General features: G+C 44.1%; 1 protein-coding gene across 5 annotated transcripts in view; it reads right to left on the reverse strand.

Moving 5' to 3' along the window:
• The window catches only part of Ltbp1 (latent transforming growth factor beta binding protein 1), a 408,370-nt gene that overhangs the window by 342,288 nt on the left and 52,777 nt on the right, over nt 1-13,305 (reverse strand). For all 5 annotated transcript variants that reach the window (XM_031357851.1, XM_031357854.1, XM_031357855.1 and 2 more), the window contains exon 3: nt 7,436-7,727. In XM_031357851.1, the coding sequence (XP_031213711.1) occupies nt 7,436-7,727 (292 nt within the window). The remainder of the gene's footprint in view (nt 1-7,435; nt 7,728-13,305) is intronic.

Here is a 13,305-nt window from a genome sequence, read left to right on the forward strand (position 1 = left end):
AAAAAAAAAAATGGAGATTGGAGCTCCAAACCATGGCAGTGGCTTTTCCGGAATGTATTGGACAGTCTTTCCAAACCAAGTAACCAGCCTTGTCCTCTGCCCCGCTCTTGTCTGAGTCATTAATAGGCTTCAGAGTGTGATCTCAACTGTTTCACCCCAAAGCTCCATCACAGACCCTCCCTTTGAAACCAAGTACTAAACACTTTGCCAAACCAAGGCAATCTTGAAACCTCACCAGGACGCCTTTCTCACGTATCCCGAGGATGAGCCACAGCCTGATTGTCTCTGCAAGTTCAGCCAGGTGCTCAGGTTTATACAACGGTAATGACTGGGTTCACTTCCTTCCTCTGGGTTGCCATGACTGGCACATCTGACAGAAAACCCACTGCAGTCACCTCTGGTTCTAATGTAGTGCAGGTTCCCCGGGGCACATGCGGATTCTGGATAGCAAGGAAAATCGTGGCATTCTCCTACTTGAAACTTTCATGGTTTTTGTTTTTTTAATTGATCTATTACAAAATTTTTCCTCCAAAATATAAAAAGACTTTTGCAAGAAACCTCTATGTAACACATTATCCAGCATCAAAAATTATCACCTCATAGCTGATCTTGAGCTACCATACCTCCACCTACTGGATTTTGTGGTTCAGATTTCAGACACCATATACCTTCACAGTTGACGCTTCGCTGTGATCTCCCTCCAGTGCCATAATCAGAGCCCCTGGAGTACAAAGCTATCCTTTTAGAGTCCCATCAGCATTAGCATTTTCCTGATTACCCTATAATCCACCTTTGATTATTTATTTGTTTGGATTATTTATTTGTTTGGATCATGACAGAAGTGTAATCCAATTGTTGTGAATGGCTAATGAGTTTCTTAATTTTTTTTATAAACTTTAACTTCTCTTCCCTTTGCTTTTGTTGTGGGTTTTTTTATGTGTTTATTTCTCTAATTGACAGGCAATGTTTTATTGAAATGTCACTCAACAATCTGGTTCTCACCCAGCCTTGGATGTCTGTACTGCCACTACTCTTACTCATATCAAATTATATCCTTACTGTGGCCTCTTTTATTGTTTTCTGTGTTAAAATTCCCCAACCAAAGCAACTCAAGGGAGTAGGTTCATCATGGCAGGGAAGTGGAAAGGTCTGGAGCCCAAAGCAGCTGTTCACAGCACATCTACCATCAGGACCAGAGAGTAATAAAGGCATGCTACTTCACAGGTGCCACTCTCCATTTACACAGATCAGGATCCCAGCCAGAGATCAGTACCACCCACAGAGGGTGGGTCTTCCCACCTGTATTAGGCCCTGAAGACAAACCACACAGGCATGCCCCAGGCCTGTCTCCCAAGTAATTCTACATTCCGTCCAGCTGACAACTAGCTCCAATCAATTCACTTTTAAATATATGCCCAAGTCCCTCCCCTTCCTCCCTTTCAGTCGTGCTCCCTAATTTCAGCAGTGCTCTCTTCAACTGCTTGTAAATGGGAACTTATAGAGTTTGTGGCATTAAACGCTACTGACTGCAAAGTTACTCTGGCTTTCCCTCTGCTCTCCAGGTCTGGAGTCACTCAGAAGTCAGCAGCCATGTTGGAGGGCACTGGGTAGCTCTATGGAGATCCTTTGTTGGCAGTCCTCCTGGCAGTAGACACCTCAGTATCAGCCAAGCCTTCAAGCAATGGCCACCCCTACTCTCAGCTTGTCTGCCACATCAGGAGAGACCTAGCCAGAGCTCACAGCTTTAGGCCTACAGAATTCCTGACACACACATTGTCCATCAAGATACGGTTGTTGATTCAGGCTGCTGAGTTACACAAGATAACTAATGCACCAGGTTCTTGAACCATTGCCTCTCTGGAAACTCCCTTCTTAGTTCTGCATGTCCAAGTCCTCTGCCTTCCCAAGTTCACAGTCTGCCTTCTCCAGTGAGCACTCCAGGATTCCACCTTCTCAACATACCAACATCTGGAAACAACTGCTTCTTCCTCCGGGTGTCTAAGGAGCGTGGTGGGTATCCTATTCAAGGTCAAATGCCCTAAAACCAACTCAGCCAAAAGTAAAACCAAGCTGTACAACAGCCACCTGCCTAATCTAATCTAATAAGGCACCTGCTCCCACAGGGCCCCCTGTCCATGTCATTTAAACAAAACAGTTTTATTGAACTAAGCTGTTCCTCAACCTCTCCAGGCACACTCTAGCCTGAAAGCCTCTGCCCAACCCCTTGTATTAATATTTACACGGCTCCTGCCCTCTCCTCCCACAGGCCTTTGTTTAACCATCACCCCTAGGGCTTTGTCTAATAACCACCCCCACGCACCTCAAAGCCTCCCAGCTTCCCCGGGACACTATCTGCAGTTCTATTTTCTCTTTAGCATTAACCACAGCCAACAGATATTGTGTAGCACTGTGCATTAGTCCTCTGCCCTCTGCAGACTGTGAGCGCCCAAAAAGTGTACATTTGTTCAGATACTACCCTTGCCACGAGGACAAAGTCTCCCTATGCAGATGAACTAAATGAAAACTGTTTGAACCCGTGATCAAGACTTAATAAATACTTCAGATAGTGGCTACAAAAGGTTCCTTTTCAGCATTTTACACAACTTTATGTCTACAGTTGAGCATTTTAAGGATTCTTAATCTCCTACTTCTCCTGTTAAAAACAAGACCTGAGGAACTAGAGAGATGGCTCACTGGTTAAGAGCATTGGCTGCTCTTCCAGAGGATCTGGGTTCTGTTTCCCAGAGTCCACACAGCAGCTGATTGTAACTCTAGGGGATCCAATACCCTCTTCAGCCCTCATACACTGCACGTATATGATGCACAAACCCATGCAGGCAAAACTCAAATGCATACAATAAAAATAAACATATATTTTAAAAGACTGTAAAACATCCAAAAAGAAATGATATTTGAAAAGGAGAAGTAGGAGAAGTGGGAGAAATGAGCCTACCAGTAGGACTCCTTGGCAGTTGAGTTCAACAGGATCTGAAGTAAAAACCATCATCACATAAGTTGGCCAGCTACATACTTCCCGAAGTCCTCTCTATAATGGCAGCTCACTTCACGATCTTGGGCAGACCGTGGCTGGCTTCCCATCACTGCATCCTCTAGAGGAGCCCTTCTCTAGCTCTGCCTGGCCAAGCTGCTATTACAAAACTGTTTCCTCTAAAGAGCTCTCCCTCTACCCTGTTTTCTTTTAGATTTCCCTTTGTTTGTTTTTTGTTTGTTTGTTTTTTGTTTTGTTTTGTTTTTTCAGACAGGATCTCACTATGTAGCTCTAGCTGTCCTGGAACTCCCTCTGTAGACAGGGCGGACTAGCCTCAAATTCACAGAGCTCCACCTGCCTCTACCTCCTGAGTGCTAAGATTAAAGATGTGCGCCATCACACCCAGCTCAGATACAAAAGTTTTAAGATGCAAATATCACAACTGACAGCATCCTAGGCTGTCTCTTCCCCTTAACCATGTCAAGGAAAGTTTGAGAGAAGTTGTGCTTACAAAGGTTTATTAATTAGAATTTCTGATATAAGAAGTTGGGAATGTTCGGGTCCACAGGCAATTATCTCGAGCAATTTCGGCTTCTTAATAGCTATTTACTCTCTAATATTGTATGTAATGATTAGCTAATTCCTTAGGATCATACGACAGGCCATCAATGATCCAATAGCTAAGAACATCACTGATAGATAGCATCCAAGGCTATGGCAGGGATTTCGCCTGCTTTGCTATAACCACCCACCTGATGTTTCCAGCCCTGTATTTTAAAATGTCTTAACATATAACCTTCTTGATTTTGTTACTGTAAAAAGTCAATAAAAGGTCCCAGGTAGCACATGAAATTTGGAGTAACCTATATCTGTGTTCACAGTTCATGGTCATTCATATTTAGCTCCAGAAGAGACGAACTATCTCGCCTCACAAGTACATACCCGACCGAGAGGCAGTTCTGATTGGGATCCAGCCGCTGCAGAATTCAGAACTGCCTACCCAACAACTCTGCTTCTGCAGAAACCAAATCCCAGGTGCAACTGAAGCTCTCTCTTTTCCCTCATAGCAGTCTCCTCTAAACTGCATATTCTAAAGAAGGATATATTTAACAGTTACTCCTTTAGCTTTATCTGGCAAATGGTTTTTGCAAACAAACCACTCGCGGTCTGAGGGTCAGAGTCAAATGGTACTGGGAATACTCAAGTTGAATTACATTTCTTGTAACTCGTTTCACGGTTTACATGAGTAGTAAGGCTAGAAAAAAAGTTGTAACAACACACTGTAATCTGACTCCTGATCTCCAAAGCAGAATTCAAGGCAGAATTATTTTTTGTCCTTAAGATCAGAGCAATGCTAGCAGGGAGATGTTTAAGTATGATCTAAATCATTCCAGGGACACAGTGACATCTGTGTTCTAGCACCAAAATAGTCACTATTGACCTCAGGACAAAGAGGTGAGCAAGCTCATCCAGACCACAGCCTGGTTTTTTCCAAGTTAAGAGTGATTGTCACATGTTCAAAACAGCTATTAAGTTGCCTTCTAAGCATTTATAGACCTTGGATGCTCTCAGCCTGGACCAGGGAACCTTCCTTTTCTAGTGGTCAGTGGTTAATGCAAAGATTCATAACTGGACAGAGAGCCAAGAATAAGCGACTGGGAGTGCTCAGCTGTAAACCAGCATCTTTTTTAATTCCTCCACTTACTACTAAGGCTCAAGCGACACAGAAGAAGAGCAGGTGGAAATATTGTAAGAGCTGGAGAATGGGAGGACCGCTGTGTGCCTTCCAGGCGGGATGGGGCTGGTACACACAACTATAGTTGCCTGCACAAGAGCAAACCAGCAAACTTTCCAGCATAGGCTGGGGAGATCTCAAGGTCTCTAAGGAGCCACTGGCAGCTGAGAACCAATCTCTGTGTGGGAGACCAGGGGTAGGCCACCTGTGCTCCAGTGGATGGCTCTCTATCTCTGTGCAGATGAGCATCACTGATTGAACTTAGTACATTTATTTGAAAAGAAAGAAGGGGAGGAAAGGGAGGAGGAAGAGGAAAAAGGGAGGAAGAGATCAAATTGGGAGGGAGACATCTTAGGGGAGAAGCCATGTAGGGGGAAATGGGAGATGGACATGATCATATTTTACCATACACTTATGCGGAATTCTAAGATAATTAAAGATGTAAACATTTTTTAGAAAAGAAAACAAAGAAAAAAGTGCTGAGAAAAGGGATGGGAGATGGCTCATTCAGTAAAGTGCTTGCTGTGCAAACCTGAGGACCCAGGTTTGATCACCAGTATCCACATTAAAACCAGACATGGCAGCAGACTCATCATCCCAGAGCTGAGGGAGAGGGGAGACAGAATATGCATGCATGCATGCATACATACATACATACATACATACATACAGTTATTCATGGCTGAGTATAGTGATATATGCCCTTTAATCCCAGCACTGGGGAGGCTAAGTCAAGAGGATCTCTGTGAAATTCAAGGCCACCCTGGTCTGAGATAGGGTTTGGGGGGAGCTGGGGAGTTGGTTGTAGAGAAAGACACCTGATATTCACCAATGGTCTCCACAGGTAGATATACATGCACACATAAACATGTAACACGCGCACACACACACACAAATAGGTAAGTATGACTGAGAAAAAAATCTAAAGAATTACATTTTGTAACTTGTGATTCAAATGTCTATTCCATAACTGAAGGGATTTGGGAGTGCAGGAAATGTCACCTGTAGTCCATGCTTTGGGGCCGCAGTGACAATCCAAGCACAGAAAGCATCTGTCCTACAGAGCAGAAATTACTCACTATCTCCTCCCTCACAGAACTGTTTGCCAAGCCCTTCCTTAAGGAGGGATGGTGAGACACAATGACCTCCGCTTAAGCCCAAACAGAAGCACTTACTGATTAACTAGCTGCATGACTGTGAACAAGTCACTCACTCTAAGCTGACTTTTCTCCTCTGTAAAAATGGGGTTAGTTTCTATTATTTAGGACCCACATTATAGACTCATTGTGAGTTATAAAGTGGTGACTCGTTTGAAACTAGTACCTGGTCCATGGGAAGCTTCGAGGCGCTGTTACATGTCACTTAGAGATATAAAATGTGTCATCAAAACCATCAGGTTTCTACCTAGCCTGTGACAGAACTAAAGTCTTATATTACAAGAAGAAATAGAGGAGGAAAAAAAAACAGAAAAATAAGAGAGGTATTTGGGAGAGAAGAGAAAGAAAAAAGCTCTAAGCTGCAGAACCAGTGGGTGGTCAGCTCCAATGGTGAGTATGAATGGGGGGGTGGGCTTGTTAACAGATCAAATGACCTCTGTGGGCTCTGCGAACACTAATCACCACATGGAAGGGCTGTCTCCACTGGGAAATGCTTTCTAAATTCCAAGCAAGTGACTTACCAATGAACTCAGGTCAAGTCCCTTTTTAAGCTGGGGGCTTCCTGTATGTGACATTCCTACACAAATGACAAGTGGTCGCTGCAGTCACTTCAGTGTCTTATTATCCATGTGTAGTTGCTCATTAAGAGGAGACAGACAAGGGCCCCTCTTCGGGCTGCTTGTCATGAAAGTCACAGGAGGTCAAGGACAATTTTTCTTATCCCTGAGTTCCTATCGTATTCAGTGCTCCCTAATGGTAAGAAGGGGAAAAACAGAGTTCCCATAAATAGAAAGCAACCTCATTCACCAAAAAAACGGGCCTGCACGGTAACTGAGAGGCAGACATTGTGTGGTGTACAGAGTGGATACATTTACCTTGGGCTGAAACTGAGGAGTGCCTCCTCACTCTCCTAGGCAAAGCCCTACGTCTTCCGATATCCTTAAAAACTGCATGCGCATCTCTCTCTCTTTTTTTTAAAATTACTGTTTCAGAACTCTAAATCATCCCCATTCCCCAAAAGAATTATATTTTAAGTTACTTTATATAAATTATTTTATTTTATATGTGCTGAGGATTTTGCACCCATGTATGTCTACGTAACATGTGCATGCCTAGTACCCGCAGAGGTCAGAAGAAGGTTTCAGATTCCCTGGAACTGGAGTTAGCAGACAGCTGTGAGCGAACATGTGGGCGCAGGGAATGGACTCCCATAAGTCCTCTGGAAGAGCAGTCAGCACTCCAAACTGATGAGCCGAAAAAAGAATTCTTAAATTTACAACTCCACAATCAGACAACTATGTTTATCATTCCCTTCCAGCACTGATCCCTATAATCCTAGCCGCACTACGGTTACACTCAGGGTAAAGTCATTCATCAAAGAAGTCTCTTTAAGATACTTGATACACGAGTCTGGCATGGAGACGCTTGAGAAGGAAGAAGGCTATTATTATTGTGCTAGAGATCTCTGTAAATGGGGTACGGAGAGTGGCTTAGAGCAGTGTGTTCAGAGTAGCTAATGTACATCGAGGCCAGAAGTAAGGTGAAAACACTCACTGAGAATGTATCTGCTGGGAGAGTCCCACAGAAGGCTTCGGCTTGAGGGTCAGGGTCATCTGGGCCACTGGACTGACCCTGGGTAAGGTGTCTGCCTTCTTGGTTGAGGTACGCTTTGCTGCTTGCTCAGGAGGGACCCATGAGGACCCAGGATTCTGCCCTCCAAAGACTCGTGGCATGGCGTCCTGGGCAGCTGTGATCTCGCAGGCTTCACCCTTTGTCCCTGGCTTGCACACACAGAACTGAGGCCGAAGACACATTCCTCCATTCTGGCATGGCGGAACACAGTTTGCTGCAGAAGACAACAGAAGACACAGTTTTGAAGGAAGGCACAATAGAATTTACTAGCTCTTCCAAAGGGTTAGCAATACAACTAGATGTTCCCCCAAGAAAATCTGATGGTGGTGGTGATATATATATATATATATATATATATATATATATATATATATATATATATAAACATAAACAAACAACCTCTAGAAACTATTTTTAGTAGATATTTATTATGCCCATTTTATGAATCAAGAAACAAATGCAGAGGTTAAATAGCTTAACAAAGATTAAACAATTGTTAGAAAGTAGAAGTCAGGATTTGAATCCAAGTGAGATGGCACCAAAGGCATCATTCTTAAACACCGTATTATAACTGCCTTCCCAAAATACACCACAGGTTTAAAAAGATAAATATAGATATAGATATAACCTTAAGAAAGTATCCTGTGGTGGACTGTATAAAAATTGGCTCCAATAAGCCCACAGGGAGTGGCACTATTAGGAGGTGTGGCCTGGCTGGAGTAAGTGTGGCCTCTATGGAGGAAGTGTGTCACTGGGGATTGGATTTGGCGGTCACTGGGGATTGGATTAAGGCACACTCAATGTCTCTCTCTTCCTGCTGCCTGCTGATCCAGATGCAGAAACCTCATGCCTACCTGCATGCCACCATGTTTCCCACCATGATGACAATGAACTAAGCCTCTGAACTTTAAGCCAGACCCAATTATATAAGAATTGCCATGGTCCTGGTGTTTCTTCACAGCAATGGGAAACCCTAAGACATATCCTGTCACTGTTTTTAAAGTTACACTCTATGGCTTGAATTTAAAGTGTGGTGTGTGTGTGTGTGTGTGTGTGTGTGTGTGTGTGTGTGGAGAGAGAGAGAGAGAGAGAGAGAGAGAGAGAGAGAGAGAGAGAGAGAGAGAGAGAGAGAGAGAGAGAGAGAGAGAGAGAGAGAGAGAGAGAGAGAGAGAGAGAAAGCACATATGCTTATGGAGAACAGAGGGTTATACTGAGACATCTTTCTCAATTGCTTTTCACCTTACTTTTGAGAGGCCAGTATCTGCACTGAGCCCAGAAGCTGTCATTTCTACTAGGGTGGTGCCCACAAACTCCAAGGAATCCTGACTCCACCCTTCTGCGCTAGAGAGAGAATGGCACTGCAGGACTTCGTGACCATATCTGGCTTTCTCTGTGTGGAAACTGAAGATCCAAACTCAGGTCTTCATGCTTGCACAGAACATGCTTTACCCACTGAGATATCTACCTTGGCCTTGTAATTTAATTTAAAATTTTTATGTTTAAATACTTATACTTGACCAAAAAGACTCCCTAACCCCTGGGGGAGGGGGGGCTCTTCCACACACTTAGAGGCTGTCAGAGCTTTTCAGAGTTGTCTAATATTTGGCCCAACTCACTCTTTTTACATAGAAGAACAATGCCAATAAGGTTGTTCACTATGTATCCACCTGCTACTCTGTTCAAACATCCAGTGAGCACTATGGCCACCCCTTACCTCATAATGAGAAACACCTAACAAGGAACAAGTTCTTCATCCCCTGTCTGCTAGGATGTCTGATTGCTGGATCACCAGATACCAGACATGTGGCCAGGCAGAATTATAAAGTTAGCTAGACCATGGTCAGGGTTAGTGGCTCTGAACACAGGTGAGGTTCTCCATGAGGTCTGAGGTCACTGACTTGAACTGCATTGTACAATGTCACAGGTATCCGGCAGGCCCATACCAGACCCTTCTGCATTCATTGGAATTATTTTACTGCTGCCCCTTTGCTGATACTCAGCTTTAGACTTAAACTCTTTGCCCTGAGATGGCAATACCAAATTTCCAACCCAAGCCAGTGCTGAATTTAATCCACGAAACAACCCTAAAAGAGATGAAAGACATTATATCTTAGTTAGGGTTGCTATTGCTGCAATAAAGCACCGTGACCTAAAGCAAGTTGTGGAAGAAAGGGTTGACTTGGTTTACACTTCCATATCAAAAGCAAGTTGTGGAGGAAAGGGTTGACTTGGTTTACACTTCCATATCACTGGTCATCACTGAAGGAAGTCAGGACAGGAACTCAAGCTACGACAGGATGCAGGAGCTGATGAAGAGGCCATGGAGGGATGCTACTTACTGGCTCACTCCGTCTGTTTCCTTATAGAACCTAGGACCACCAGCCTAGGGATGGCACTAACCACAATGGGTTGAGCCCTTCCCCATCAATTAGTTATTTAGAAAATGACTATTACTGATGCTAGGATGTGCTTACAAACAGGGGCCTGTCATGACAGCCCTCCGAAAGGCCCAACAAGCAGCTGAAAGAGTCAGATGCAGATATTTATACCCAACCAATGGACAGAAGCAGCTGACCCCTCTGGTTGAGTTAGGGAAAAGCTGGGAGAAGCAGAGGAGGAGGGCAAACCTATAGGAAATCCAGCAGTCTCAACTAACCCGGACGCCTGGGATCTCTCAGACCTTGAGCCACCAACCAGGCACCATGCACCAGCTGATATGAGGCCCCCAACATATACAGCAGAGGAGTGCTGGGTCTGGACTCAGTCAGAGAAGATGCACCTAACCCTCAAGACTTGGGGCCCCAGGGAGTGGGGAGGTCTGGTGGGGTATGGGTGGGGTGGGGACATCCTCTTGGAAGGGCAAGGCAGGGAGGGAAGAGGTGTGGGATGTGGAACAGATGGAGGGTGGATAAAATCTGGACTGTAAAAAAAAAGACTAAAAAATAGAAAAAGGAAAAGAAAAGAAAAGGAAAGGAAAGGAAAGGAAAGGGAAGGAAAGGAAAGGAAAGGAAGAAAGAAGATGCCTTACAGACCAATCTTAGGGACACATTTTCTTGATCCAGGTTCCCTTCTCTCATATGACTCTAGTTTGTGTCATGTTGACATAAAACTAGCCAGCACACACGAACCACAGGAGACTTGATTATGAAGAACCATAAGAAATGGCCCCTGACTATCATAATACCAGGCACCAGTTTTCAACACAGTTGAGGGGGAATAAATTAAAGATGAAACCAACTGTGTAGATGACATGTCTTACTTACATCCGTTAACCTTGGCAGGTACCTGCATTTCAGAACACTGTGAGTTCAGTTGCTGCTAGTTCTAAAATGGTCCCCAAGGGCTATTCCTGTATTAGGCTTCTAGAATTCAAGTCTAAAAACTTTACACTTCTTGAGTTAAGGATGCTAATTCACCAATATCTTCCTGACTAAGCAAACTTCATAGCTGGATCTGACATACTGGGCTCTAAGTGCTTGCCCAGCCACTATTAGGGAATGTCACAAGGTTGAACAGGCTCCCACGCAGGCAAACAGAAGTAGCCAGGAGCAAGTCCCGGACCAGGCTTTTCACCTGGTGTGTTTGCCAGAGATCACTTTCATATATGCATTCTCTTCATGCTTTCAATTTGGAGCATGTTTCAGTCTAACATCTGAGACTGATTTCCGCTCCTCCTTCCTCCCAGGCTGTCCTGCAAATAGTTACTAATCTCTCAGGCAGGCTGCATGACATAGCTTGCAGGAGCTGGTACCAAGGGAAAGGCCAAGGACTGAAATCGCCCAACTCGCCACTTACTGTGCTATGGGAATCTGCCTTTAGGAAAACATAAGTGCAATAGAATGTAAAAGAGAAGTCATTTGTTTCTTCTTTCAAATTGTATATGTAATAAGAATACAGGAAGGGAGGCTGGAGGGATGGCTCAGCGGTTAAGAGCATTGACTGTTCTTCCAGAGGTCCTGAGTTCAAATCCCAGCAACCACATGGTGGCTCACAAGCATCTGTAATGGGGTCTGGTGCCCTCTTCTGATGTGTCTGAAGAGAGCAATGTTGGTGTACTCATATACATAAGATAAATAAATAAATCTTTTTTTAAAAAAGGATACAGGAAGAAGGTAATTTTTTGCTAGAGTACCTGTTATGCAAATGTAAGGACCTCAGTTAAGATCCTTAGTACCCATATTAAAATATCAGGCATGGTATTATAATCTCAGTATTGCTCCAGCAGAAACAGGAGCATTCCTTGGGTCCTACTTGCCAGCTAGTCTTGCCAAACTGGTGAGCTCCAGGTTCAGTGGGAGACCGTCTCAAAATAAGAAGGCAGGGTGCAACAGAGGAAAAACATTCAGCTTGGGCTTCTAGCCTCAAATACATACATACATAAACACACACACACACACACACACACACACACACACACGCATACATACACACTACACATGTAAAGAAAACACTACAATTTAAAAAATAATCCCTGTTAGAAAAAAAAGAATATTTCATATAGTAGAATAAATGTCTCCCAAACCGCCCTTTTGCTATAAATTTCCACAGAAGAGGATATTTCAACTGCCTTACAAGGCTGGAGCAGGAGGCCTTGCAGCATGCAGCAGAGGTTACCTTGACCTGGGGTAGCAGGAACAGATGTCTCTAATGCCCAATACAAGACTCAAGCTCCTCGTGTGATAGGAAAATACCAAATCCATGCCCTCCAATCAGCCTTTATCATGCATTTGTTTCCTGTGCCATTTGGACAACATGCACATTGCTACTCATATGTCAGAGAAAACAGTGATTGTTAAAATCTAGTGCCCAGCACAGAAGCAACCATGCTATGAGAGAACCTTCGGAGGTGACGTAAACCACCCATATCTACCTGCTCCTAATATGGTCCATACCACAAACAAAAGGGTGAACACAGGAGTTCACCCTGGGAAACTGTCTTAGTTAGGGTTTTACTGCTGTGAACAGATACCATGACTAAGGCAACTCTTATAAGGACAACATTTAATTGGGACTGGCTTATACATTCACAAGTTCAGTGCATTATCAGCAAGGCAAGAACATGGCAGCATCCATCCAGGCAGGCATGGTGCAGGAGGAGCTGAGAGTTCTACATCTTCATCTGAAGGCTGCTAACAGAATACTGACTTCCAGGCAGCTAGGATGAGGGTCTTAAAGCTGACACCTACAACAACACCTACTCCAACAGAGTCACACCCTCTAATAGTGTCACTCCCTGGGCTGAGCATATACAAACCATCACAGAAACCAAGTTCTGTGAGTTCACTGGATTTACTTAGAGCATGTGTGAGGAGTTACTCACAGGACCATGGATAACTCAAGATGGCATGGATAGTGGCTTCTTCATTAACTTCTCCCAGTCTACAGGTGCCAAGGCTACATGCAATCAGGGCATAATTGCATGCTTACAAAATAGATAAGAAGAGTGGCTGGGCCCTCAGGTAAGGACCCTCCTTATCCTCTTCCATGAGGGAAAATCAACAACCCAGATCAGGGTGGTGTCTTGGAAACAAGCATGTTTTGCTCGGAGGACAGTGCTCTACAATGAGCAGAAACACTCCTGAGTACCAGGGACACTCCTGGGTACCAGGGACACTCCTGGGTACCAGGGACTGAAACTGTGACTAAGGTAACTGATCTCAGCATCACGTATTGGAAATTCTTTGCCAACAACAAGGTTTGGAGGACTCCTATGTACTCTCTATATGAGTCTCTGTGTGACATAAATGTATCTGTAGCCCTGATTGTCCCAGTGTGCTCACCTCCACATGTAT

The sequence above is a fragment of the Mastomys coucha genome, unplaced genomic scaffold (assembly GCF_008632895.1).
Source record: "Mastomys coucha isolate ucsf_1 unplaced genomic scaffold, UCSF_Mcou_1 pScaffold6, whole genome shotgun sequence".
NCBI classification, from domain to species: Eukaryota; Metazoa; Chordata; class Mammalia; order Rodentia; family Muridae; genus Mastomys; species Mastomys coucha.